Below are 26,486 nucleotides of genomic sequence, written 5' to 3' on the forward strand. Positions count from 1 at the left end.
CGGCCTGGCTCTGGCCCCGCCCCCGACCCAGGTGAGCATGTGACCGTCGGCACCGCCCCCCGGCCCGGGCCCGGCTCTCTCATTGGGTTCCCCCGAGGGGGCGTCCCACCCGGGCCCCACCCAGCCAGGTACCCGCTCCGCCGCCCGGTGTCCCCAAAAGTCTGCTCCGTTAGTGGTCGAGGGCGGTGTGCCGTCCTGCCCACCCTACGAACCAACTGAATGCCCGGGCTGCTGACCCTTCCCTTCTAATACAGGGCGGTTCTCTCCTTGGGACAGTCCGGCCGGGAAGGGGGCAAACACGTGATCTGGGCAACCCTCTCTCTCCCGGTTCCTCGCCACGTGATTGGTCGGAGGGCGCATGCGCGAGGCTGCCCCGGCGTTGCCGTAGGGCTGCCTCCTCCCGTCTCTTACCCCTCCTCCCCCTCCCAATTTCCGATCATGGCCGCGGCCGCTGAGGAGGCGCTGACTTCGGCGGGCGCCCTGGGTGGCCTCGTCCAGGACTATGTGGTCGGGCAGCAGGACGGCCCGGCGGCCGAGGTGGCGGCAGGTACATCCGCACTGCAAGTTGCGGGGAGGGAGCAGCCGCCGCCTCTGGCGCCTGCAAGGAGGGATGGAGGCGACCGTTGGGGGTGGGCCTGGGGACGGAAGCCGACGAGGGCCGAGCCGGCCAGAGAGAAAACGGGGCCGAGACAGCAGGGCCGGGGAGGAGGAAGAGGAGAAGGAGGAGGTCTGCGCTCGGGAGAGCCGGCGTGTGGCGTGGCGTGGGCGAGCTGGAGAAGGGAGCCACGTGGGCTCCGGGAGCAGTCTCCGGCGTTAGGGGAGGGATGGAGAGAAAGAGAAGGGAGGCGACACTAGTTCTGGGGGTCCCCGGGGGGGGCCTCCCCAGCCAGAGCGCCGCCCACGAGCCCTGCTGGCGCGCCTCCCATGGGCCAGCCCGCCGTGTTGTCCTTTCTTTCCTGGGTCTGGCCCTAACGGAGCTTTCAGCCCTCCCTAAACTTTGTCTTGCTTTGTCCACTCACGTTTGCGTTCTGATACTTGGATGGGAGACTGGCACATGGTTCCTTTAGATAGAAATCTTCCTAGAGAATTAGGCAGGGTTGTAAGGCCCTCTGATCCCGTGCTAAATAACGTAGTAGACGAGCTTCTGGAGTGGAAGAGTTTGTCCCTTAAAGGTTTTGAGTTTGAAAATTTCACCAGTCTGTGTGTGATGAGACGCCAAGTGTCTGACAAACTAAACAGCCTACTTTTCCGAATATCATTCTAGTAAAGGTAAGCCCCTTGGTTAAAGGGACAGTTGTCATTTTGGGATTTAAAATAAAAGATCCCCAGTGTTTGCACAGTGCTGGCACGTAGTCGAAGTTTAAGGAATGCTCGTGGTTGATAGTTAGCTGAGACTGCAAATCACTCCTTAGCTGTGATCCAGAGCTTAACCTTTACTCTTCTGAGGGGGAGGCCTTAAAAGAGAGGGTGTGCTATTTGCTTATTTCTGACCCCTCAAATTTGTGAATGCTAAAAAGGTGTTTGAGAAGAAGTTTGAATAGGGATTAGATCATAAAATGAAATTGATAAAGGTAAATTTATGGCTTGAATAATAGTGCCTAGTTTTCACATTTTAGTAAAACCCTTTAAATTACTAAAACCCTATTCAGCTAAACCCTGTCAAACTAGCCCCATTATTATAAATTGTGGGACCATATATTTACACTCTTTTCTTTGTCCTAAACAAAGTTCCCTTTGTTAAATTAATCCTGGGTTGCCCTTGTCTTTGATAGTGCCTTTGCAACCATGTTGTAGGCAGGCTGGGTTTGTAGAAAATGCTCTGCATTTATTGTCTGGTTCTGGGCTTTAGTATCCAACTCCGTCACTTCTCTATGACCTTGTACTGCTCATTTAACCCCTCTGAGTTTCAGTTCCCATATATGTAAAATGGGGATGATACCTCACAATGTTCTAGTGAGCAACATGCTTTGGAAACTTGAGAGTGCTATATAAATGTAAGCTTTTATTATAATCTGTAGATGTCTACTGTTTCCTCCAGATTCCTTACAAGTTATGAGATGAAGTCACTGTCCATGAGCTTAATCTTTTTGGGGACATTATAAATAAGCCAATTAGAGACTAATACACCAATATAATAATTATCAGGGCCGCTAGGTGGCACAGTGGATGTACTCTTGGGCCTGAAGTCAGGAAGACACCTCTCCCTGAGTTCAAATCTGACCTTAGACACTAAACTAGCTTTGTGACCTTGGGCATGTCACTTAAACCTGTTTGCCCCAGTTACTTCATCTGTAAAATAAACTGGAAAAGTAAATGGCAAACTACACCAGTATCTTTGCCAAGAAAACCCAAAATGGCATCATGAAGAGTGGGACACAGACACAACAGAAACTACTGGACTTAATAATTAGATAAATTGTGAAGTTATAACAATAAGGTACTCCAAAACTAGAAAAGGGGCAAAATCAATTTGGGCTTAAAGACTTTTCCAGTTTAACACCTGCATGTGATTGTGTCAGTCTGTCTTGAGCCCATCCTTGTAAGGTGAATGGGATTTGAGTAGTCAAGATGAATGAATGAAAAAGCTTTAGATAAGTGCTTACCAGCACTCTGCTAAGTGCTTACTAACACTCTGCTAAATGCTGGGGTACAAATACAAAAGTTATGACTGTCCTTGTCCCAGAGGGAGCTTACCTCCTTGTTTGGGAGACTTCATCTTGGAGCTGAGGATATTTTCAAGTTAGGTGAATGAACAAAAGCTTAGAGGTATAGAGTGAGAACATTAGCCTGACCCAAATCTAGGGTTGATTTTGGAGGGGGTGAGTAGTTTAAGATGAAATTCTGTTAAATCGGGGTAGGATTGTGAGAGGAAGGCCTTAAATATGTTTAGACTTTAGGAATATACATAAAAAGCTACCAATAAGCAGATCTGCTGACTTTTATTCTCCTGGTGAGGGTTTATTAAACTGGGGATGCAAAAGGCAAGTAACAGTCCCTGCTATTTAGGAGCTCACAGTCTAGTGGGGATACAACATGTAAATAACTGAATACAAGCAAAATATACGCAGTATAAATTGGAGAACATCTCAGAGGGAGGGAGGAAAGTTCACAACTTGGAATTCAAATCCTGATTTTTTGATAAGACCATGAGAACATAAGCTCCTTAAGGGCGGGAACTTTTCTTTATATCCCCAGTACGTTGGTTGTATTGTGGTTTATGGGGCTTTTTGGTGTTTTTAAATAACCCACAGCCTTTTCATTATCTTTTTCTCCACCTCCAAATTAATCTTTTTAAAAATCTTTCGTCATCTTTTGTTTGAACCTTCAGTGGTTCCCCCATTGCATGTAGAATAAACTTAATACAACAAATATTTAAGTGCTGGTGATGCAGAAACAAAAACAAAGTAGCTACTGCTTTCAAGCAGCTTACGTTCTACTTGCGGGAAAGGGATAGATCACCCAGAGAATAAGTACATGCAAAAATATTTCAAGAAAAACATTACCAGCATAACAGCTGAAGGGGAGGGATCAGGCGAGGTCTCCTATGGTCTATGGGATGTGAGCTGTGCTTTGTAGAAAGGTAGGAATTTTAAGAGGCTGAGGTGAGAAAGGAGGATATTCCAGACTTGGGGGTCCACCTTGCAAACACACACAAGCAAGAGATGACATGTAAGGGATGGGTAACAGATAATCCACTCATTTGGTTGGGATAGCATGGCATTCCAGGGCCCTCCATAGTCTGGTCCCATTTCTTCTTACTCCTCCCCCAAGTGAACTCTTTGTTCCATCCAAACTTGTCTACTAACCATTCCCCAAGCATTTGTTGTGCTTTTTGGTTTCTGTGCCTTGTTTCCTGTTATTTCTTCCACCCTCTCTGCCTTAGAAAATCTTACCGCATTCTTCAAGAACCAAGTCACTGAAGTATTTGCCCTTCAATTTCCCCTTCCTCAGTTATCTTAGCCATAATGGTTTTCTCCCTTCTCTGATGTCTGATAACATTTTTGTTCTGGATCACTCATGGTATTTATTCATCACCTAGTTTTCAATTTATTGGTGTGCCTTATCTCTTTATATTCACTCAGAAGCTCCTGGAAGGCAGGCATCAATCAGGTTTTATAAGTCTTTGTATCCACACAGAGGGTAGCAGAAAGCCTTTCACATAGGTGTACAAAGAAAGGAGGGATTTTCCAAGGAAGAATCAACAAACCTACAAAACTACTCAGTCACCCAGATTCACAACCTTCATGTCATCCTCAGCTCCTTACTCTCACCCCACATATCCTTTCAGCTCCCAAAATGTTGCCATTTTTATCTTCACAACATTCCTCATTTAAATCCCCTTCTCTCCACTCACACAGCCACTACCCTACTTCATTCAGGCTCCCATCACCTCACACCTGGACTATTGCAATAGCTCTCCGTTCCTCTCTCTCTCCCTCCCTCCCACGGGTCCCACCACTAATCATTAATAGAAGCTTTGACCTGCTCCATTTCTGTTGTGGGTTGGTTCATCTACCAAAAAACAGCCAGGTTGGTCGTCATCTGTCTTTTCCATCCCCTCTCCCTCCCCCTCACTGTATTGGTACAGGCACTCAACCACTGAAGCTCTGAGCTCCTGAGCCATCTACCGGCCTTGGCCTTCCCACAGCAGGGAGATTACAAGTCTGAACCACCACAGCTGACTAAAATAGCCTTCTAACTGTTCTCCTGATGGCCAGTCTCTCTTCACTCCAGTCCATGCTTCCCTTAGATGCCAAGTGATATTCATGAAGCAGTCTGACCTGTCATCCCCCTGCTTCATCTTCAGGGCTCTCTCAACACCAAGATCAAATATAAACTCCTCTGTTTAGTATTTAATGCTCTTCATAACATGGTATATTTCTGCCTTTTCCTGACTTGTTATGCTTGATTTACTTACACATATTGTACAGTCCAATCCACCTGGCTCTTTCGCTGCTCTTCAAATATGACACACCATCTCTGTCTTCTTGTGTTTGCACTGGCCGTCTCCATGTGTGAAATGCTTCATCCCCTCCATCTCTGAGCATTCCTGGTTTCCTTCAGAAGCTCGGCTCAATTCCCATGTTCTGCAGGTCTTTTCTGGTTTCCTCAGCTGCTAGTGCCTTTCTCACTGAGACTACCTTCTATCTACTCTGAATGTATCTTCTAAGTACCTAGTTAATTACATGTTCTCCCCCCCATCAGAAAGTAAACTCTTTGAGGGCAGAAACTATTTTGGCCTTTTGGGGTGGGGTGGGGGATCCCAGGCACTTAGCATAGTACCTGGAACAAAGAAAGAATTTTAATTAAATGCTTGTTTACCAGCTGACAAGAGAGGCAGGAATCACATGACTGAAAGGTTTTAGCCTGGAACATAAGGAGAGTTGTAGGAAGTAAGGAAGTTGGAAAATGGAACTCGTCTGGAGGTTGGAAATAAAGAGCTTGGTTTGGGGCATGTTCAGTTTGAGGATAATAAATGACCTTTTTTTCCCCCTGATAACTTTTGCTGCCATTTTAGTCTTCAATAAGAAAACTATTAGCACTGTATTCATCCCCTTCTTGAGATTTCTCTGAGGGGACATACTATTCCTGAAACAGAAAGAAAAAAGAAAAGAGTGAATTAGCCAGCAATTAATGAAGCAACTAGTTTTGCCCTAAGTCTCAGAGATGCTTGTAGCATCCTAAGCAGGAAAGGCAGTCAGAGCATAGGCGGGACCAAGCCAGAGTTTCCTGCTATTCTGTGAATTCTAGAGAGGTTGCAGCTCAGTTCAGACAGAAGTCTGATTGTGCATTCTATGTCTGTGCTCACATAAACACTCCTTTGACCCACCATCTCAGTGCCCCACTTTGAATCTCTGTGCCCTGCTACAGAGAAGTGGGGTTAATTTAGATGCTGGTAGGCAGGAGTGACCTGTATTTAAAGGGACAGTTCTACATGTGTCATGCATCCGAGAAGGTATTAATTCATAGCTTCCTTCCTAACTTCAAGAGCCATCTGTATGCCAGCCATCGTCTACTGAACTTGAAAGGCCAGTGTGCCTCTGTCTACACATAGTAGACTTTGTCATCCACTAGTATCTTTTGGTTTAAGAGCCCAAATGTTTCATTAACAAAAACTTTTTGGTGTTTATAGAAGAGGGTGTTATTGCTAAGTTTATGTATAGATGGGGAGAGCCAAAGCCTTGAGACAGATAGCGACTAGTCCAGCCATGAGTTCAGTGTCAAGGTTGTCTTAAACCCAGGATTCTTGACTTTCTTGTCTCTCAGGCAGTTTTTACCTATTTCTTTCTTTGTGAATCCGTATAATTGGACTAAGTTGTTGGAAGTGTAATCATGTTTTCCCTTGGAATATTAGGATTTTAAAATACTTAGTATATTTCAAAATATTTTGTTAACTACTTAAATGCTGCTTTCATTCTTCTTACATACACTAACTTTTCCCCAATTTCTTCCTTTTCTTCTGAGTTTTTGCAACTTTTTCCTCATTTGTTTGAAATACTGCTTTAATTCTATTTGAGACTATCATGGCTGGTTGACCAGTCGGTTAACAAGCATTTATTATACATCTGGTACTGTGCTGAGGCCTGGGACATAGAAACACACAAAAAAGAATAAGACTTGCACTCATTGAGCTTACGTTCTTTTAGGGGTGTGTATATGAATCAGGTAGGCCTTAGTAATGGGAGTTATACACTGGGATTCAGAAAGACCACACAGCTATATTTCTGAATACAAATAGGCCATATTCAATGGTAATGACATGTTGAAAACTGGAAAAACATTTTTTATTCACAAAATTGTTGAGGCACCTGAGTCCCATTAAGCGTCTCTTTCCCTTTGGTTTTTGGAATTGCATGAGGTTTCTCCAAAAGATAATAAAAATGGTAACGGACATTTATGTAGCTCTTTAATGTTTACAAAGCACTTTACACCCATTATGTCATTTGATCTTCACAGTAACCCTTTCAGGCAAGTGCTATCAGTATTTACTCTTTTTAAAAGTATTTTTTTGCAATTACATGCAAAAAAATTTTTTTTAACATTCTTTTTTGAAATGTTGAATTCCAAATTCTCCCCCTCCCCTCCCCCTACCTTGAGACAGTAAGCAATCTGATGTAGGTTATACACGTGCAACCATGTAAAACATTTCCATATTAGTCATGTTGTAAAAGAAAACACAGACCAAAAGAAAACCCCACAAAAAAATGAAGTGAAAAATAATATGTTTTGATCTGCATTCAGACTTGTCTCATCCAGACTCTGGATGTGGATAGCATTTTTTATCATGAGGCCTTTGGAATTATATTGCTGAGAAAAGCTAAGTCATTCACAGTTGATCACTGTATACAATGTTGCTGTTCTCCTAGTTCTGCTTATTTCATTTTATATCAGTTCATGTACGTCATTCCAGGTTTTTCTGAAATTATCCTGCTCACCATTTCTGATAGCACAATAGAATTTCATCAAAATCATATGCCACAACTTGTTCAGCTATTCTTCAGTTGATGGGCTTCTCCTCAATTTCCAATTCTTTGTCACCACAAGAAGAGCTGCTGTAAATTCTTTTGTACAAGTAGGGCCTTTTCCCTTTTTTTTTTTTATCTCTTTGGGGTATAGACCTAGTAGTAGTATTGCTGGATCAAAATTTGCACAGTTTTACATTCATTTGTTCATTCATTTAGCAGGAAACTGAAGCAGAGAGATTTGAGGTGACTAGTAGTCAGAGGCAGTAAGTGAAGCCATGTCTTCCATGACTTCAGGTCCAGGATTCTTACCACTGTACCACTAAGTTTCTCTCAGGAGATCCTGTGTCCACAGGAAGGTGGCAGGGCTTAGGATGAATCAGATAAGGGATGTCCATCTCCACCAATAGGTGTTGGTCCCCAAACTTTCTGGTTGTTAACAGGAAGTTCCTCTCAGGCAGGTATTAGAATCAGATCTTGGATTTGTGCCTTAACAGTTTGCTGGGCTCTTTCTTGTGCTGGATAAAGACTAGAACAAAACTAGCTCCTTTGGATTCCCACCTAGCTCCAGTTTGCTTCCCAAGCCCATTTCTTTTACGATGTAAAATCCAGAAATCAACATTTCTCCCCACTTGTACTTGAGGAGATGAGAATAGGCTTTGCTTATGACTTCATTAGTTTGTTCATGCTGTTAGCTATCCTAATGCTTCCTTCTGTCAGCTTACCCTTCCCCCACTTTTCATCATGCTCCATTTTTTCCCTTTGGTTAGCAGGGGCAGCAGCTGGCTCGTCCACATCCTGGCACAAGGCGTGTGAGTGCCTGATGGCTGAATTGGTGCTAGTCACAAGCTTCGAATCCCAACTAGGGAATCTCTTTTTCCTCTGCCACATTGAACCTTACCCCATTCTACGGCGAGAGCACTTGAGGACCTAGAGGGCCACATGTGGCCTCGAGGCTGCAGGTTCTCTACCTCTACTAGATACATATACATACTCTTGTGGAAATCTTACTTTTTACCTTCTCACTCTATTTGTTTTCCCTTTACAATGTGAGTTCTTTAGATCACTGCTGAACTCCTAAATGAAGCTGCCTTCTTGAGAAGTCTCTTGGGAAAAAGGAATATCAGTACAATTAGTTTATCTTAGAAGAAGAGTGGCTTGTGGTCTATCTTATAAATGCCTTTTAAAAAGATCCTGTTTTATTAGGAGTTATTCATTTGAACGTGGCTAGAAGTTGAAACTTTTTATTATAAATAACTTATTGATACATGTACATTGATTACTCGATGTGTTCATGTATCCCATCCCCAGAACCTTTTGTTAAGTTGAAGTTAATCTGTCAACCTTTAAATGAATTCGTTTTTGTATTAGAGTCCCATCTTTTTATAAAAAGTATTCAGTTATTAATTCCTTAGTGGAATCTCATCTTCCTAAGGGGGGAATGAATAATGCCAAGTTTAAAAAAATGGATTCTAATTTTCTTTTTTCTTTTGGTGGCAGTTGGGGTTTAGTGACTTGCCCAGTCACGCAGCTAGTGAGTGTTGCTTATCTGAGGCTGGATTTGAACTCTGGTCCTCCTGACTCCAGGGCCAGTGCTCTTATCCACTGTACCACCTAACTGCCCCAGGGTCTAATTTTCTGTTTGTACCTGAGTTTCCTTTATATATCAACATGACAGTTGGCCCAACTTAAAATTTAAATTCCCTGGTCTGAAAGGTTCCAAATTTTATTTTCTAGGAATAGGCATAAGGTTTGAACTAGCTTTCGTTATCTGACCTGGTTATTGGCAACATAAATTTAAAATTGTGTTAAGATCGAATTTGTAGGAAATTTTTAGCAGAGAAGAGAATTTCTACTAGTGACTTGAGTGGAGTAGAGCTGTTCTGAGACCACACCCAAACCACAGGACTGAATCAGATGTTTCCAGAGGAACTGAGGGAGATACATCTATGGATTTTATTTTGCTATTTACTTTTTTTCCCCTTTGTGCCTTTTATCTGTAAGGTCTACTTATCAAATGAGATTGCCCTCTTTGGTTTTTGTCAAAATGGTATCAAAGGGGATTGCCTCCTTTGATTTTGTCAGTCTTTCCCTTTTTCTTCTTACATTGTCTTCCCCAGTAACTCCCATAGTTAGAAACCCTTGATGAAGTGTTTGTCATATCAGTTAGTGATTTATTGAGGAGGCCATGCCTTTCAAGAATCAAATGGGGGAATGTGAGAAATGATTACTAATAACCAGTATCTTGGGGAGATTCAGAGGCTCTCCCCTTTTTCTTTTTTTGTTTTTTCCAGACTGCTAAAATATGAAATTTATTGTTGGCATATGTTTTTCTTTTTTTTTTAATTAATTTATTTTGATTTATCAATAATCACTTCCATATGCTTTTGAGTTTAACATTTTTCTTCCCCGTCGTCCTCAACACCCTCCCCAAGACAGTGCACAATCTGATATAGGTTATACATTTACATTCATATTAAACATATTTTCACATTAGTGATGTTGTAAGTCAAAATTAAAACCAATAGGAGGAACCATCAGAAAGAGGAAACAAAGCTCACCAGAAGAAAAAAAACAGCAATTCAGCTTCCATATTTCTTTCTTTGGCCTCTGGAGATATCTTAGATCCTTGTATTGCCGGGAAGGGTTAAGTTCATCAGTATTAGTCATTGCACAATGTGGCTGTTATTGTGTACAACTTTCTCTTAGTTCTGCTCACTTCACTCAGCATCAGATCATACAAGTCTTTCCAGGTTTTTCTGAAGTCAGCCTGTTCATCATTTCTTATAGCACAGTAGTATTCCATCACATTCATATACCACAACTTGCTCAGCCATTACCCAATTGATGGGCATCCTCTCAATTTCCAATTCTTTGCCACCACAAAAAGAGCTGCTATGAATATTTTTGTACATGTGGGTCCTTTTCCTATTTGTGTGATCTCTTTGCTCTCCCCATTTTCTAAATTCCTCATTTTTAAAAGTTCCCGTTTCTTGAAGGGAAATCATTGTCATTACTGATAATGAGATTGTGTTGACTCTCCTCCATCTTGGTGAGACCCCACCCAATCTTGTGAGGAATTTAATCTAGGCTGGGAAGGCCCATTGTGTTCTGTTCTAGCTTGGGTGAAGACATATCCTTTTGTCTAGGGGGGTGGTCTGAGTAGAGATGATTTCTCTGTCCTAGGGTCACAGCCCCATTGACTACTGCTGTTCCTGCTGAAACCTACTGCTTCAAAGGATACATAAACTGTGAGCCCCACTGTCATGATTGTCTTAGGTCTAAGAGAGATGGCCAAATGACCATCCTTTTATTAATAACCTACTGGCCTTATTAATAAAATTATTAACCAGGAAAAAAAATAATGTTTCTTGGGGAGAAGAGACTCTAGGCAATCACGTAACTACTTTATACCAATTTAGGTGTTACAGAAAATGGTGGGCATACTTTGAAGGACGGGTTCTATCTGTTTTATGTGTAATGGTCACAAGGTCAGAGTAACTCAATGTACTTCTTCTTCCTAATTGTCTTTGTAGTCTCCTTTAGCACTGAGCATGATCTTCCATCTCAGTCTCTTTTTCTGATTCAGTGTAGGTGGGCCCTCTTCTCTCTCTCCATTCCCTTGGTAACCTCTTTGGCTCCCATTGACTTAATTATCATCATCCTTATGCACATGACTCCTAGATCTGTGTATCTAGCTTCAGTCTGTCTTGAGCTCCAGTCCCGGATCCCTGACTGCTGATTAGACATTTCAAGCTGCATGTCCCATAGACATCTCAAATTCAACATGTCCAAAACAAAACTGATCCCATTTTCTCCAAAATCCACCCCTCTTTGGAACTTCCTCCATATCTTTTGAGGACACCACCATCCTTCCAGTCTCCCAGCCTCAGCACTATCCTCATCTCCTCACCCTTGTTCACTCCACGTATCCATGAAATGCTCCATCTTTCCATTTCTTCCTCTGCAGCATCTTTCAAATATGGCCCTCTCTCTTGACTTACATGGCTAACCCCTTCCTGTCTCCCTGTCTCCCTGTCTCCCTACCTGTGGGATAAAAGAAAAGCTTCTTTGGCCTTCAGAGCTCTAAGCATGCTGTTGTCAAGCCCGCAGGCCACTTCCTCACACTGCTTACACGCACTTCCCTGGCCTTTACGCTGGCCAGGGCTCATACTTAGAAGGCGCTTCTCCCTTCAAATTCTCCATATAATAAAGAAAGGAAAAAAAGCATCAGGCAGAGAGAACAAATCCTTCATTCGTTCCTCTGTTACGATGGCAGCGTTCAGGTTCTTCGTCAGAAAACAGGCGATGCCGATTTCCAGGTACTCCTTATTGTAGATAATGGAGAATGAATGTAGTATTTCGTGTACCCCCTTTTTCTGTTCTTTCTGTTCTATACATAGAGAAATGTTCATATATTCTGGTGTCTAGCAAGAACTAAATAACAAAAATTTAAAGTTTATACTAAAAAAGTCCACTCAAACACCGCCTTCTGCATGAAAGCTTTCCTGGCACCTCCAGCTCCTTCCCTAATGCCTTCCCTCCCTAAACTACTTTCTATTTATTTTGTATTGATTCTCTTTATATCAAGATATGTACACACTGTCTCCCATAAGCTCCTTGAGAGTTGAAGTTATTCAGTTTTTTTGTATTTGTATCCACAGTGCCTAGCACAGTACCTGGCACATAGTAGGTGCTTAATAAATGCTTATTGACTGATAGATGTACTTTTGGGTAGAACCTGTTGAGCTCAGTAATAAGATTTTTTTTCCTTCACATTTCTCTTTTTTTCCCCCTCTAGATGTGAAATCTGGTCGCTATACTGTATTACAAGTGGTGGAAGCCCTTGGGTAAGAGACCTTGTTCTGCTCATCTCCTTACCAACCTATTTTCCTAGATTTCTTGCTTTAAAGCTATGCTTTCTTGCTTTGGAAATGGAGGGTTTTTTCCCATCTGTTCTGGAATATATTAGTCCCTTACTTGCTCTCATTCAGCCCCTTCTACCACCTCTCTTTCAAACCAACCCAGTGTATAGAACTGACTCTTATGTAGGCCTTATGTCCACAAGGAGAAAATACAGGCTATGTTCTGTCAGCCTAGGGACGTGTAAGCTTATGGGCCAAGGGATCCAGTCCACACCCTTCAAGAGGGTGCAAGAGCAGTAGTGCTGTGGGGGACATAGGTGGCCTCACCCCATGGGTACTGGAGGTGCCAGTCAATCTGGGGCTGGTTTACAGAACAGAGGTGTGGGGCTCCTGTCCTGAGGCCTCGATGGCCATCTTCTGTCCCGTTCCTGGGCTTGAAACTATAGATAAAGGTTGGGGAAGTAACCAAAGCAAAAGGACCAGTCCATGCATATAGGCTTTTGCTGGGGACAAAGTCCCCAAGTGATGTTCGTCGGACTTTATGGACCATATTTACTGACAATTCTGTTCAGATGCTTATTACAACTGCCACCAAAATGGATGCATTGCAAGGGGCAGAGGGAAAGTCCACCAAGTGACTGTTAGAATCCCACAAGCCTTCAGCTTCTCCATTACTTCTGCTGTTGCTTTTGTATAAATACCTTCCAGTTTGCTTTTTTCTTCCAGGTGAGTTTCCCATGGAATTAATTGTCAGGGGATCATTTTATTATCCTCTAATCCTAATGCTAACTTAAAGTCTTTATTCTGACCACTTCATCAGGCAACCAAGCCTGGAGGATAATTACTCTTCACTGAGACCTTGGTGATTATTGGTCTTGCTTTTATTACCTTTCTCCCTTGACTCAGTTTCTGCTCTGTAAGTCGGTTGCCAGTCATTTCTCCAACCCTGTGGGTTGTTTCTGTGCCCTGGCAGAAGCTGCTAGAGAAAGGGGTCATTCTCCAAGTAGTGTTTCAGAATTTGGCACCCAGTCAGGTTCCCATCAGTTCCCCAGAATGAAAGTACAACATTATGTTGCACATCTCAGGTAACCCATGAGAAATGCCAAGTCGGTGGGGAAAAAATGGTACTTATTATTGTCATTATCGTTATTATACCATCTTAATATTTATATAGAGATTTAAAATTTGCAAAATACTTCTAGTACATTAGGTGCCAAACCAAGTGTGACTCGAAAAATACGTTGTGCTCAGCGCCCCATTCTTACAAAGGTGCCAGATCCCTGTAGAAATCCTATTTTGTCCTGGTGTCTGAAGCGCTTCTGCTCCACGGAAATGCATCCTCTCATACCACCTTCCCTCGCACGTGGCTAGGTTCTAGTCTCATGCGAAAGAATAAATGTGTACTACAGCGAAGTGCCACCCATTCAAGGGCTTGAGCAGAGCCTTTCCTACCTCCTTCTTCTATCCAGATCCTGCCTAGAGAATCCAGAGCCCCGGACTCGTGGTCGAGGGATCCAGCTTCTGTCCCAGGTGCTACTTCAGTGTCATCCCTTGCTCCTAGAAAAGGAAGGTATTGCTCTCGTGAATGTGGGCTTCTTCCTGGATTGGTCAGTCAGGGCTCTCCAGCTCCACTTCAGACGTCCTCATAGGAGCTGGGGGAACCAAGTTATCCCAGACGGATATGACTGTCAGCTCTTAGTCTCCTTTCCTTACTACATGCTACACTTGGCAGAGCATCTGAATTGAGAATCCAAACATATGGAATCCAATTTTAGCTGTTCTTGGGAAGCTCTGTGTGGCCTTGGTGGAGGAAGGCACTCTGGTGAATTGGAAAGGACACTGGATTTAGAGTCACAGGATTCTAGCTCCCATTTTTGCCACCTTTACCACCTGGATGACCTTGGGCAAATCACCCAACCTTTCTGAGCTCCATCTGTAGAATGAGGGGGGGTAGGAAAACGATCTCTAAGTCTCATTCCAAGTATTACCATTTTCCCCAGTCACCTCCCATGTTTCAAGTCCTTTCTCTGTGGAACAGGAAGAATAGCAGTTTGCCATTATTATCTCAGTGGGATAGAAAGGTAGATTAATGAAGTGTCTGAGTGCTTTGAGATCCTTAGAAAGAAAATAATCCCCACAGTTTTACTCTCCAGGAAAGAACCCTTTGAGTTATGTCTCCAAATGGGAGACGACTGTTGGAGAAATGAGATGAGGGATTCAGCTCTGGTCGTCCCTCTGATGAAGTCGCAGTAATGGGGCAGAAGGATGGCCTCAAGGGGGGATACATTTCTTGGTGCAGAATAAAATAGCAGCGATACCTTAGTAACTGTCATACCAATGGGAGTGTGAGGGAGCTGGCTGTGCCCCTTGAGTGGGTGCCCACTGATGCTGGCTCTGCTTTGTGTAGTGGTGCACCTGACCCTGTTCTATGAGAATCAGCTCAAGGACCATCACCTGGTGATCCCATCTGTCCTGCAGGGTCTTCGAGCACTGGTAAGTGCCCCCCCCCCCAAAAGAGCAGCACCCCTTATGCTTCTCAAGACACAACCTTAGAGCTAGAGAGGGTCATGGAAGTTAGAGCTAGTCTGAAAGGCAGCTGGGTCTGCTCTGAAGATACTAACCAAGGTCAGGGCTGATGGTGGAGCTAATTTTCGCACCTTTCTTTGCATGTTAGATCAGTACAGGGTGCTGTGCCACTCTTGCTCATGGAGTCTTGTCCAGGGTTCTCAGCCTGGAGACCTCATAGACCTGACGGGTATATGAGGTGGAAGTATGTGCCCTCTTTTCCCTATAGAGTATGTGTGACGTCCTCCCTCCAGGCCTGGCTGTCTCTGTGCTCAAGGCCATCTTCCAGGAAGTGCATGTACAGGTGAGTGACAAGCATTGTCTTGTCTACCTCTTTCCTCTCCCCCATCACCTCCCAAGGGCCTCTAAGGAGATCAGATGGCCAAAAAATCCCAGCAGCCTATTGTGGTCTAGCATCCTGGTGGCACAGGGGGAGGAGAGAGCTCGAGGCCTGAAGTCAGAAAGACCTAAGTTCAGACCAGGCCTCTGGGGCAAGTCATTTAACCTTTGTCAGTCTCAGTTTCTTCATCTCTAAAATGGGGGGGAGGAATAATAATAGCATCTACTTCACAGGGTTGTTATGAGGATCAGGTTGATAGAATGTAAAATGTTTTGCAAACATTAAAATGCTGTAAAATGCTAGCTGTTATTTTTATTAACTTTTTAGTTCTAGAATCAGTGTACATGGGCATTTCGTGCTTATGTGCAAGCATATATGTGCCCAGATGCTTCTCTCTAGTGTACTGTCCTTTGCCTGTTTGTGCCTAAAAAGCCGGTTGGAGCAGAGTGGAGGGAGAGCTAGATCCTCTCACTGAAACTGCTAAGGGATTAGCCTGGCCACTGGAGTAAAGCCCTGGGGTTGGAAGAGGGCTATGCTGACTGATCACTAATTCACTTTCCTATTCACCATCCACTTGCCCACCTCCCCACCCCCAGTCTCTGACACAGATGGATCGCCACACAGTCTACAGCATCATTACCAATTTCATGCGTACCCGAGAAGAAGGTGAGAGAGGCAGCACTGCCTGGGAAGGCAGGGAGGCAGCCGTCACATCTCACTTTCTCCTTTGCTCACTGCCACATCTTCCCTAATCTTACCCACTCTCATGATACTAAGCAGGAGGATAAAACGTGCACAAATAGGCAATGTGAAAATCAAGTCAAGATGGGAAAGACCGGGTTCTCTTGGGGGACTTGGAGGGTCTGTGTGAGTCACTTTGCATCCAGCAAAAAGGAGGGTTTATTTGTGTTTACGGCTTCAAAACTCCCACACAAACCTGTGTTGGACTCCTACTTCTTTAGCACTAGGTATTTTACTTTGAGATAGAAAAGTAAAAGACAAACTCTGGGAGATAAAGATAAAAAATGAATATACAACAGGAGAAAGCCTACAATCCTGTGTTTCATAGGGAACAATGTTGCCTTTGTTCATTCCCTCCCCAGAGCTGAAGGGCCTGGGAGCCGATTTTACCTTTGGCTTCATCCAGGTAATGGATGGGGAGAAAGATCCCCGAAATCTTCTGGTGGCCTTCCGAATTGTCTATGACCTCATCTCAAAGGACTATAGCTTAGGTAAGATCTTAAATTGGTAAGTCAGGTTAAGGCCAAAGGATGAAGAAGATTGTAAACGAGCCTAATCTTCTGTGTTTATCCCTTTAGGGCCCTTTGTAGAGGAACTCTTTGAGGTGACATCCTGTTACTTTCCCGTTGATTTTACTCCAGTGAGTATCTTCTTAGAGGGAATTGTGAGAACATTTGAGAGTGGATGAAATTTTGATTTAATAAGTGTTTATTGAAAATTTACTGTGTTCAATCACTAACCATAATTCCTTAGAACTGATGGTAAAAGTCACCCAACTCCTGAGAAAAAGGTAGTAAACTCAGAGGGCAGACTGAGACATGTTTTTTAGACATGGCCAATGTGAAAATTTGTTTTACTTGACTATATATTTTTGTAATAAGGGTTTTATTTTTCTTGCTTTCTCAACGGGGGAGAGGGTGGGGAACGGGAGGGAAGTGGGAGAAAGAAAAGGCTCATCTTTGTTTGAAAATAAATTAAAATTTAATTTAAAAATAAAAAGAGGAAACTGAAAAAAAATTTACTCTGTTTTTAACATTGTGCTTAGTGCTATTGGGGTTGGGACATGGGAGGTGGGGTGAGGTGAGTCTGGAATGGTTGGGATATAGGTAGGCACCAAGAGGGACTTTGGTCTCTTTCAGACCCTACATACTGGAGAGAAGTGTTTCATGCTGCCAACAACGGAGCCCTTGGATTTCTTATTTTTAAAATTTGTTCTTTAAAAAAAGAAAAAGGCCCATTGGGTCTGGGTGTGGTGGGAGCTAATAGTCCTGAAGATCCTTAAGGAATCAGGAAAAGAAGACTATCTTCTACATGCTGGTGCCTTAGATGCTGATAGATAAGTCCTGGGTTTCACCAAGGCAGGCTGGACAGTGTGAGGCTCAGGATCGTGTTTGACTGAGAGGAGGAGCTGTATAGACTCATCACCTTTCTAACTCCCCTAGCCACCTAATGACCCCCATGGTATCCAGAGAGAAGATCTCATCCTGAGCCTTCGTGCTGTTCTGGCTTCCACACCTCGATTTGCTGAGGTGAGTTGAGCCCAAGGTAGGACCTCGTGGGAGCTAGCTAAGTAACCCTCATGTTTGGCTCTGGTTGGCTCATTTTTTTAATATGTAGTTTGATTTCTCATTATATGGAAGAGTTAAGACCTGAGGCCGTAGAGCTTGGGAGAGAGAAAGGTCCTCATATTCTGAAGAAGTTACTGACATTCCACAAGTACCCTCAAGACCTGTCATAATGATATTTCTTCTGGAATTTTCAAAATACCAACCCTACATGGGAGTTTTTTGGGGGGTGTTGTAACCCAGTGCTGTCCCAGGTGATGAAGATCCAACTATTCCAGTTCCCTGGGAACAGTGCCATGATGTGAGGACCACGACCCTGTGGTTTGAATGGAGGCCTTGGGCAAAGTAGGATGTATGTCTGTAGTGCTGTGGTTCACCCAGGAGCACTGGAGGAAACTTAGGGTGCTAAAGTCCTTCTTACCTTTCTCCTGTAGTTCCTACTGCCACTGCTGATAGAGAAAGTGGACTCTGAGATGCTCAGTGCCAAGCTGGACTCCTTGCAGACGCTGGTGAGGGAATGCTTCTGCTGCTGACATCTTGCTGCCCTTTGGAGGTCAGGAGTGAGGGTATAAAAGGGTGGAGATATAAGTACCTGAGAAGGTAGGGGAATACTTCTGTGGGCTTTAGGAGGGATCGCCCTTTTTTGTGCCCTGCTTATTTAGGTGGGCAGGCCCAGATCTGGGCTGATGCAGGGCATGACAAGGGATGAAGGGGAAGGCAACGGCGATGTGGGCCCTTCAGCAGGTGGGCTCTTAATTTATAAGTGAAGAGGCACTAGATTTTCTTGTTAAGGGCTCAGGACTGAGTGATGCATCTGGCTCACCTCTTGTGCCATTGCCCACAGAATGCCTGCTGTGCTGTGTATGGGCAGAAGGAGCTGAAGGACTTCCTGCCTAGCCTGTGGGCTTCCATCCGTAGAGAGGTAACTGTTTCCCAGGGAAGGGTAGGGGAAGACCTCTGCTAAACAAGCAGAATCACAAGAAGTAATGATGGGTCTCAGGTGTGAGGGCTAGGACTGGGTGGTTGGAAGAAAATCTTTCCCTTCTGCTGCTTTGGGTCAAGGCAACACGCCAGCCCCTATAGCAAGTGGAAGGGCATCCAGTGAGCCACTGGGGGGGGGGATCTGCTCTAATGTGAGCTCCTGACTAAGGCTTACCAGGGACCAGTAAGAGCAAACAGAGTTAGGAAGAGAAAAGCCCTGGCACAGAGGTTCCCAGACGACTGTAATTCCAAGTCTTTCCAATTGGGCTTTGGTATCCGTGGAGCCATTAGATGGGACAGTGAAAACATTGCTGAATTTGGAGTCAGGGGACCTGAGTTCAAATCTTGGCTCTTCTACTTACTGTGTGACCATGGGCAAATCACTTCACTTCTGGGCCTCAGTTCTTCATCTGTAAGATGTTAGATTAGCTGACCTCTTCAGTACCAGGATTGGGGGAGCCTTTGCACTTATTAAATGCTAGGGCATGTGTGCTGAATTGGCTTGAAAGTGGTGCATGCCAGCCACTGGTGGATGAAGACTGTGTTTGATGGTGAAGATACCACAATGGAATTCATTTGGAGGAGATTTCCATGGTTCCCAAATCCTTCAAGAAGGGAATATGCTGGGTGGGATGTTTCTGGTTCTGGGTGCTCTTACCATCTGTGGGACCCCTTCCCTTACAGGTATTCCAAACATCTAGTGAGCGGGTTGAGGCCGAAGGACTGGCAGCCTTGCACTCCCTGTCTGCGTGTTTGTCTAGATCCGTGTTGGAGGCTGATGCAGAGGATCTCCTTGACTCCTTCCTTGGCAGTATCCTAGAGGGTAACTGGACCTGGGGTCGGAAGGGCGGCCAGGGTGATAGAACTGAAGTTCCCCGAGGCAAGGCAGTGGGCCCAGTAGCCTTGCATGGGTAGCCCTCTTGTACTTATGGCTGGAAACTGCCTTGGGAAAAACTGTCAGCTCGTGGCCACTGAACTGGCTGTCATCATCTAAGGTTAAGGGATGGGGGAGCAGGGGGAGTGTATAGCCTGCCAGCCCCCTCACGATACTCTCCCTCTGCAGACTGCAGGCACCACTTGTGTGAACCTGACATGAAGCTGGTGTGGCCTAGTGCCAAGCTGTTGCAGGCAGCTGCAGGTGCATCCGCTCGGGCCTGTGACCGCATCACCAGCACCGTGATACCCTTGCTTCTGGAACAGTTCAATCGGCATGGCCAGGTAGGGGAATGAGATGGGAACCTAGTTGGGGGAAGGGGAGGGTAGCTAGTTTAAAAGACTTTTTGGGTCCTTAAAAATAACCTTTGACTTCAGTTTCCTTCATTACTTTGTAGAGCAGCCAGAGGCGGACAATTCTAGAGATGCTTCTGGGTTTCTTAAAGCTACAGCAAAAGTGGGGAAATGAAGACAAAGGTGAGATCACTCCTTGCCCCATAGTACTGCCCTGGGGGCTAGCTGCGGGGGAAAACATTTAACCTGGCAAGGGGAAAATGTTTTTATTCCAGTGAGTTTCCTGGATTCCCAGTCATTTGCCCCCACACCCATAGTAATGATGTGCTGTAATTAAAATCAAACCAGCAGATTGGGAGGTTCAAGGTCTTTGCCTCAATTGTTGGTTTTTTTGGCCAAACTCTAATATCTTTGGTTGTCTCTCCACAGATGAAATACCTCTGAGTGGCTTCAAGGCTCCCATATGCTCATTGGTCTCCTTGGCCCTGACAGACCCCAGTACACAGCTCCAGCTTGTTGGCATCCGTGCCCTCACAGTCTTGGGTGCCCAGCCAGGTCTGAAGGGAGTGAGGAAGGACTGGGGGGGAGGGTGTGCATTCTTCCCCCAGAGGCTCCTGCAAAGAGCAGGCTTCCATCAGTGCCGGCCATAGCTCTAGTTACTCCGGGTTTGTGTTAGTTTCCTTTGGCGTGCTACAAGGAGTAAAAGGTGAGGGCCCCTTCTGATTGCAGGGCTGCTATCTACTGAGGACCTGGAATTGGCAGCTGATCATCTCTACAGGCTGAGCTTCCTGAAGGAGGATTCCCAGAGTTGGTAAGAAGCTGGAGCTAGGGCCAGCCTGCCCTCCCACCTGCCCTCAGATGGCAGCCTTGGTTCTTCTCCCTGAAGTCAAAGGTCTAAGGTTGGCCCTGGCTACAGAAATCTTTCCCAACTTGTAGGAACAGAATTTCTGATCTCTAAGTCAGAGATCACATAGTCCAGTCCTGACAGACAGACAGCTTAATATGGTCCCCAGGCACATTACCTCCTCTGGACTTGACAGCAGGCTTTGGTTTGGAGGTTGTACCTTGGGCCAGGGAGGGACTGAGCGGCACCATAGGTCTGCCAGCCCCCTACTTCATCACCCAGCTTCTAGGGCTTAGCCAGGGAAGCCTCACACTGAAGGTCCTGCCAGATGATCGTCCTCAGAGGGGACAGAGGAGCCCTCTTGCTGGCCTGGCAGTGGATGGGTTGCTCCTTATTGTCAAGCTTCAGCTCATGTTCTTCTGTGCCCCTGGCAGTTTGGCAGCAATGGAAGCGTCAGGGACGCTGGCCACCCTCTACCCCACAGTCTTCATTAGCCACCTGGTGCCCCGGCTGGCAGCGGAGCTCCGTACAGGTATGTGGTCCATGGGCCCCTGTACCAGGGCCAGGAAGGGGGCAGGACAATGTAAGGAGGAGAACGGGGGAGTCTGGGGGATTGCCAAGCTTCTAACGGTCTAGAGTCCTGTCCTCCAAGCCCCCAAGGATGTCCAGTGGGCAATGAAACCTTGTTCCCTGTGTTGCTGTTTCCAGGGGACACAGAATTGGCCAGTGGGGAGGGACCTTCATACCAGGCCAGACGCTTGCGCTGTCTACAGGCCCTGGCAGCTGTCTCTACACATCCCAGTATTGTCAGGGAGACCCTTCCCGTGTTGTTGCAGCACCTCCGTCGCGTGCACAGAGGTAACTGACAGGAGTAGTGGAGGCAGGTATGAGTGGGACTCTGAAGTAACAGGTGCAGAAACTGTCCTCAGATGTGAGCTGGTGAGACACAGGTGGGGAGGTAGATGCCACGTGGGCCTCACCATCTCTGCCAAGTTCTGTCTGCTGTATAATTTCTCTGTAGTGAGTTCTATCTAGGTCCATAATAATGGCTGGGTGAGAAAGAATAGAAAAGAAACCCTTTAAATTATTCTTAGAGGAGCAAGAGCATTTTACACTTCATAATTCATAAATTGAAAATGTTCGGGGTCTTCTTACAGGAGGTGACTTTCAAAAAAGTCTCAGCGAAGAATGAACTGTGACTTCTTTTTTTCCCAGGGAATAATGCAGACTCTATCGAAGTTATTGCTGTCTGCCGGAGTCTCCACCTGGTAGCTGGGCAGTGCCAGCAGGAGCCTGAAAGTTGCTGGTACTTCCACCAAACGGCCATACCTTGCCTGCTTGGCCTGGCTGTTCAGGCTTCCATGCCAGGTAACCTGGCTTGCTTCTTCCTCGCTCTCTGTGGGACTTTTCTCCTTCTTTGACCCTAGTATGACCTAACACTGCCCCCCTCAGGGGAGAGCCAGTAATGCAACACGAGGCTGTGGATCACCTTGAGTTAGAAGGGATCTTCAGGGTCCTCTAGTCCAACTTCCTGGTGGCCCAGATCACCCAGAAAACAAAGGGCAGAGCTGAACGGAGTCAGCCAGCCTCTTAGGGTCAGAGAGGTGGGCTGCAAGTGTGATTAATACCATTGGACTACACTGATTTTTCCTTTCAAACTTTCCGACTTACCAGGTGTTGTTTTTCTTCCTCTCCTTCTGCTTATTTAGAGGAGAGGTTATAACATGACTGTTGGCAGGGAGGGCCCAAGTCAGATTAAAATGTAATTGGGGGGCAACTAGGTGGCTCAGTAGATAGAGCACCAGCCCTGGATTCAGGAGGACCTGAGTTCAAATTTGGCCTCAGACACATAACACTTATGACTCTGTAACTCAGGGCAAGTCACTCAACCTTCATTGCCCAACCAAAGCGGAAAAAAAAATACGTAATTGGGAAATACTAAACAAAATGAATACACATACAATAGCCCATAGAGATAATGCTGCTCTGTGGTTTGCTGAGGTAGTGACCTCATTTCTACTGAAATTTGCTCCAGTGAGTTCAAGAACCTGTAGCTTGTGACAGTTAACAACGGTTACTTCCTTTTAATAGGCTTCATTTGCCAGTCTGTAAAAGGAGGTGAGACCAGATCATCTCAGGATCTCATTCTAGGCCTAGTGGCATCAGTACAACTGATGGCAGTTTTTTCTTCATCTTTACTTCAGGGGCTGCATGTGAAACTGGACAACTTTTTATGGATCTAGGAAGTCTGATAATGGCTTAATTTAGTCTTTTCCTTTTGGCTCCCAGGATTATAGTGCTGGGTAGGAGTGTGGAAGGGAGAAAATTCACAAGTGTAGCTGGAGTCTTAGCCTAAAGTTACTGCTTCAGGTGTTACCTATGTCATCTGCGTCCTTGAGGCCTGTGGTGATTTCTAACACAGTGCTACTGTTGCAGAAAAAGGCCTCCCCAACCTTGGGAAGCTGCTGTTGGAGGAGGAGGTCTTGGCCGCCATGGTCTCTGTCATCAGCACAGCCAGCACCCACCTAAGTCCTGAGTGAGTTTGATAAGGGAATGTCACATCTGGGAGAAGATGTTGCCTTTTAGCTCGGCCTTCAGTCCAGACTTGAATCTGTGTAGGCCAGTCATCTCGGGGAGGCATTTTAGGGGACATCTCTAGGATTTCCTGGCTGGGTTAAACTAGGCGCTGCCTTCTGTCCCCAGGCTAGCTGCTCGAAGTGTTGCCCTGATTGTGCCCCTTTTCCTGGATGGCGACGTATCCTTGCTGTCTGAAAACAGCTTCCCCAGCAAGTTCCTCCCATTTCAGGTAAGGCACTAATAGGACGTAGAACAGGACTCCATGCTGTGGTGTATGCTTTCTGAGCTAATCTAGGACGGGGGAAGGAAATTCAGCATTGGAAATATGTGGTGCTTTGCAGCGTGAGGATGAGTTTCTCCTTCCTTTATAGAATAGCTCCTCAGAACAGAAGCGGCTGGTTGCACTTCTCATGGCCTTTGTTTGCTCTCTGCCCAGGAACGTAAGTGAATAGGCTCTTGGGGGCACAGGATTTAGCCCTGACCTGGGGAGGTGGAGCCCAGTGACCTTGGGGTTGAAATGTTCCTATAGTTGAAGCTGGTCCAGACTGCTTCTCTTCCCTCATCTTCAAATGTCATTCTTACTCATCCTGGCTCCCGTAGCCATTCCTTGCTAAGTGTTTCTTGGAATTCAAGTGCTTCCTGGGTCTGCCCTGTGACCTGGACTCTCTGCAGGTGGAGATCCCTCGGCTGGACAGGCTAATGCAGGAGCTGCTGACCCTGAGCTGCCACCATGATGGGCTCTTCTCCTGTACTGCTGCCGCCAAGTGCTTTGCAGGGCTACTTAACAAACACCCAGCAGGTATGTGGGGACAGGGAGACGCAGATACGATCATTGATTCAATCTTCTTACCCCTACTTGTGTTGGGTAAGGGGTAAGAACTAGATGGTCACACACTTCAGCGTTCGCCCCTCTTTTCTAGGGCAGCAGCTAGATGAATTTCTACAGAAGGCTATGGAAAAAGTGGAGGCTGGCCTGAACCCAGGGCCCTATCGCACTCAGGCCTTCACACTGCTCCTTTGGGTAAGGGAAGAGAATGGCCTGGAGTGGAGAGCCACTGTCACGTACTCTGAAGTGGGGCTCTCTGCAAGGCCATAGCTATGTAGATGGGTTTTCATTTGGGGAATTACTCTGTTTCTCTTATTCACAGGTGACAAAGGCTTTAGTGCTCAGATACCACCCTCTCAGCTCCTGCCTCACCGAGCGGGTAAGACCTTTCAAGGGGATAAAGGTCTGACAGTAGTACTCTGCTTGGACAGCCACATTCACCAGCACCCAGATTTACAGCCTTTCTTCATGACTCTTGACTCCAACGCTTTGGTCTCTCTAGCTAATGGGCCTTTTGAGTGATACAGAATTGGGCCCTGCAGCAGCTGATGGCTTCTCCCTGCTGATGGCCGATTGCCCAGATGTGTTGCATCGAGCTGGCCATGCTGAGATACGCATCATGTTCCGCCAGCGCTTCTTCACAGATAGCATGCCTGCACTGGTCCAGGGTTTCCATGCTGCTCACCAAAGTGAGTCTTTTTTCCTCTTGGTGGCCAGGTACTATTGCAACTGGACCTTTGCCCTGCCTTGCTTTTTAAATCCTAGGCAATTCCCGGGCCTTTTTTTTGAGTTTGTGCCCCTTGGAATACATTAGGGGTTAGGTCTGGGTATAATCTTCTATCCCAAGAATTCCCAAATACTCTTCCATTTCTTGTAGACGTGAAGCCAAACTACCTGAAGGGCTTGTCTCACGTACTCAACAGTCTGCCGAAATCGGTGCTTTTGCCAGAGTTACCAACAGTGAGTCCTCTGGCCTTAATAAAAATGGAGGGCAGAGAAGGGGTGCTGAGGTAGGCTGTAAGTGACTGCATGGGTCCCCCCTGACTATCGCTGTTGTCCTTTAGTTACTCTCCCTGTTGCTCGAGGCTTTATCCTGCACAGATAGCGTGGTACAGCTCTCCACCCTCAGCTGCCTTCAGCCTCTTCTGCTAGATGCCCCACAAGTCATGAGCCTTCACATTGACACCCTCATTACCAAGTTCCTAAACCTCAGCTGCAGCCCTTCCATGGTGAGTATGATCTCAGTAGTTTTTCTAGCTGAGACCCCTCTTCTTGCTGCTCTATCATTCCCCATATCTCCTTGTTTTTGTTCCAGGCTGTTCGGATTGCTGCATTACAGTGTATATATGCACTCACCAGGCTGCCAACTCCCGTGGTAAGGGCCTATAATTACCATTTCAAAGGGGATGACAAACAGTGGACATGGGTCTGGGTCAGTGATGATTTGGGGAAATGGAACCCCCCCAGGCATCCTGAGCCCTATACTTGGCAATACTGAGTACCTATCAGAGCAGGCTTCCCACTGTGGCCCCCTCAGGGTAGTCAGAAACCGCAAAAAAGCAGGATTTATTCTCACCTTCCTAGCAAACCAGTTCTGCAGCCCCAACAGGTGAAAAAATAGAGAATTCCTTCCTTATCCAAATCTGCTCCTGAGAGGGCTAGACCCTAGGTGACAGGCAAATGTCCTTCCACAGCTGCTGCCCTACAAAATGCAGGTGATCCGGGCCTTGGCTAAGCCACTGGATGACAAGAAGAGGCTGGTGCGCAGAGAAGCAGTGACTGCCAGGGGAGCATGGTGAGTGTCTGGGGAATGGGAGACTTGGGGCATAAGTACAGCTCCAGGTTAACGCATCAACGCCATCCCCTGTTCTCATACCCCACAGGTTCCTCCTGGGAAGCCCAGGCAGCTGAGGGCCCAGCCTTGTGCCTGACAACACTGACAGACAATCTGATCCAGTTACTGACTTGTCAAGGCGTCTTCCTACCGAATGGACCCTGGTCCAAGGAGGGGAGACCACTGGCCCCCTCCCCACTGGGTTCAGTTTGTGCTGCATGGCTCCACAAGGAACACAGTATTCCTCATTGCCAATGAATATTGTGAAGTGACCGTGTGGGGCCATGGGAGTGTTTTGGCAAGAAGAGACCCTGGCTGGGTAGAGGCTACAGAGTAAAGAGGGCAAAGTTGTACAAGGGTAAAGGAGATACCTGGGTACCCTACTGAGGAACCAGTGTGTGATTGGCCCTAAGGGCTACAGAGACTTTGTATGTTGTATGTGCGCCTGCTGGAGAATAAAGACATCTTTTGGCTATGTGGCCGGTACAGAAAACTCACCCTCCCACCAGCCCAGGAGTTCCAAGTCCAGCTAGTTTTCTTTTCTTAGGAACTGTGATTCTGAGACAAGGGGGAAATGAGGAACTTTCTAAAATAGAGTGCGAGGGACAGGTAACAAATAATGACACGTCAGGCATTTACTCCGTGATGGAGACCCCAC

The 26,486-nt window shown here is 45.9% G+C and overlaps 1 protein-coding gene across 3 annotated transcripts; it reads left to right on the forward strand.

Annotated features, from left to right (window-relative positions):
• The first annotated feature begins 118 nt into the window (after positions 1-118).
• MMS19 (MMS19 homolog, cytosolic iron-sulfur assembly component) lies at positions 119-26,344 on the forward strand. 3 transcript variants are annotated; one of them, XM_027859519.1, is made up of 31 exons: positions 441-547; positions 12,265-12,313; positions 13,798-13,898; positions 14,736-14,821; positions 15,123-15,197; positions 15,830-15,899; positions 16,337-16,465; positions 16,553-16,614; positions 17,417-17,503; positions 17,974-18,048; positions 18,384-18,461; positions 19,205-19,343; positions 19,584-19,738; positions 19,852-19,930; positions 20,177-20,302; positions 20,477-20,558; positions 21,026-21,123; positions 21,300-21,449; positions 21,807-21,959; positions 23,028-23,127; positions 23,295-23,397; positions 23,540-23,608; positions 23,841-23,967; positions 24,089-24,189; positions 24,317-24,373; positions 24,497-24,683; positions 24,872-24,954; positions 25,059-25,223; positions 25,310-25,369; positions 25,689-25,789; positions 25,878-26,344. In XM_027859519.1, the coding sequence occupies exons 5-31, from the start codon at positions 15,126-15,128 to the stop codon at positions 25,903-25,905; spliced, it is 2,736 nt and encodes a 911-aa protein (XP_027715320.1). In that variant the 5' UTR covers positions 441-547; positions 12,265-12,313; positions 13,798-13,898; positions 14,736-14,821; positions 15,123-15,125; the 3' UTR covers positions 25,906-26,344. The 3 variants fall into 3 exon arrangements, with proteins under 3 accessions (XP_027715340.1, XP_027715320.1, XP_027715330.1); XM_027859529.1 differs by having other exon boundaries at positions 459-547; positions 13,798-13,858; XM_027859539.1 differs by lacking the exons at positions 24,317-24,373; positions 24,497-24,683; positions 24,872-24,954; ... (2 more) ...; positions 25,689-25,789; positions 25,878-26,344 and having other exon boundaries at positions 119-547; positions 24,094-24,186.
• Positions 26,345-26,486: the final 142 nt, after the last annotated feature.

The sequence above is a fragment of the Vombatus ursinus genome, unplaced genomic scaffold (genome assembly GCF_900497805.2).
Source record: "Vombatus ursinus unplaced genomic scaffold, bare-nosed wombat genome assembly UNPS02000749.1, whole genome shotgun sequence".
Classification (NCBI taxonomy): Eukaryota; Metazoa; Chordata; class Mammalia; order Diprotodontia; family Vombatidae; genus Vombatus; species Vombatus ursinus.

Coding starts and splice junctions, on each gene's coding strand:
- MMS19 (XM_027859519.1), top strand. CDS start 15,126: ATGTGTGACGTCCTCCCTCCAGGCCTGGCTGTCTCTGTGCTCAAGGCC. Junction 19,739..19,851: donor AGTTCAATCGGCATGGCCAG/GTAGGGGAATGA, acceptor ATTACTTTGTAG/AGCAGCCAGAGGCGGACAAT. Junction 25,790..25,877: donor GTGACTGCCAGGGGAGCATG/GTGAGTGTCTGG, acceptor CATACCCCACAG/GTTCCTCCTGGGAAGCCCAG.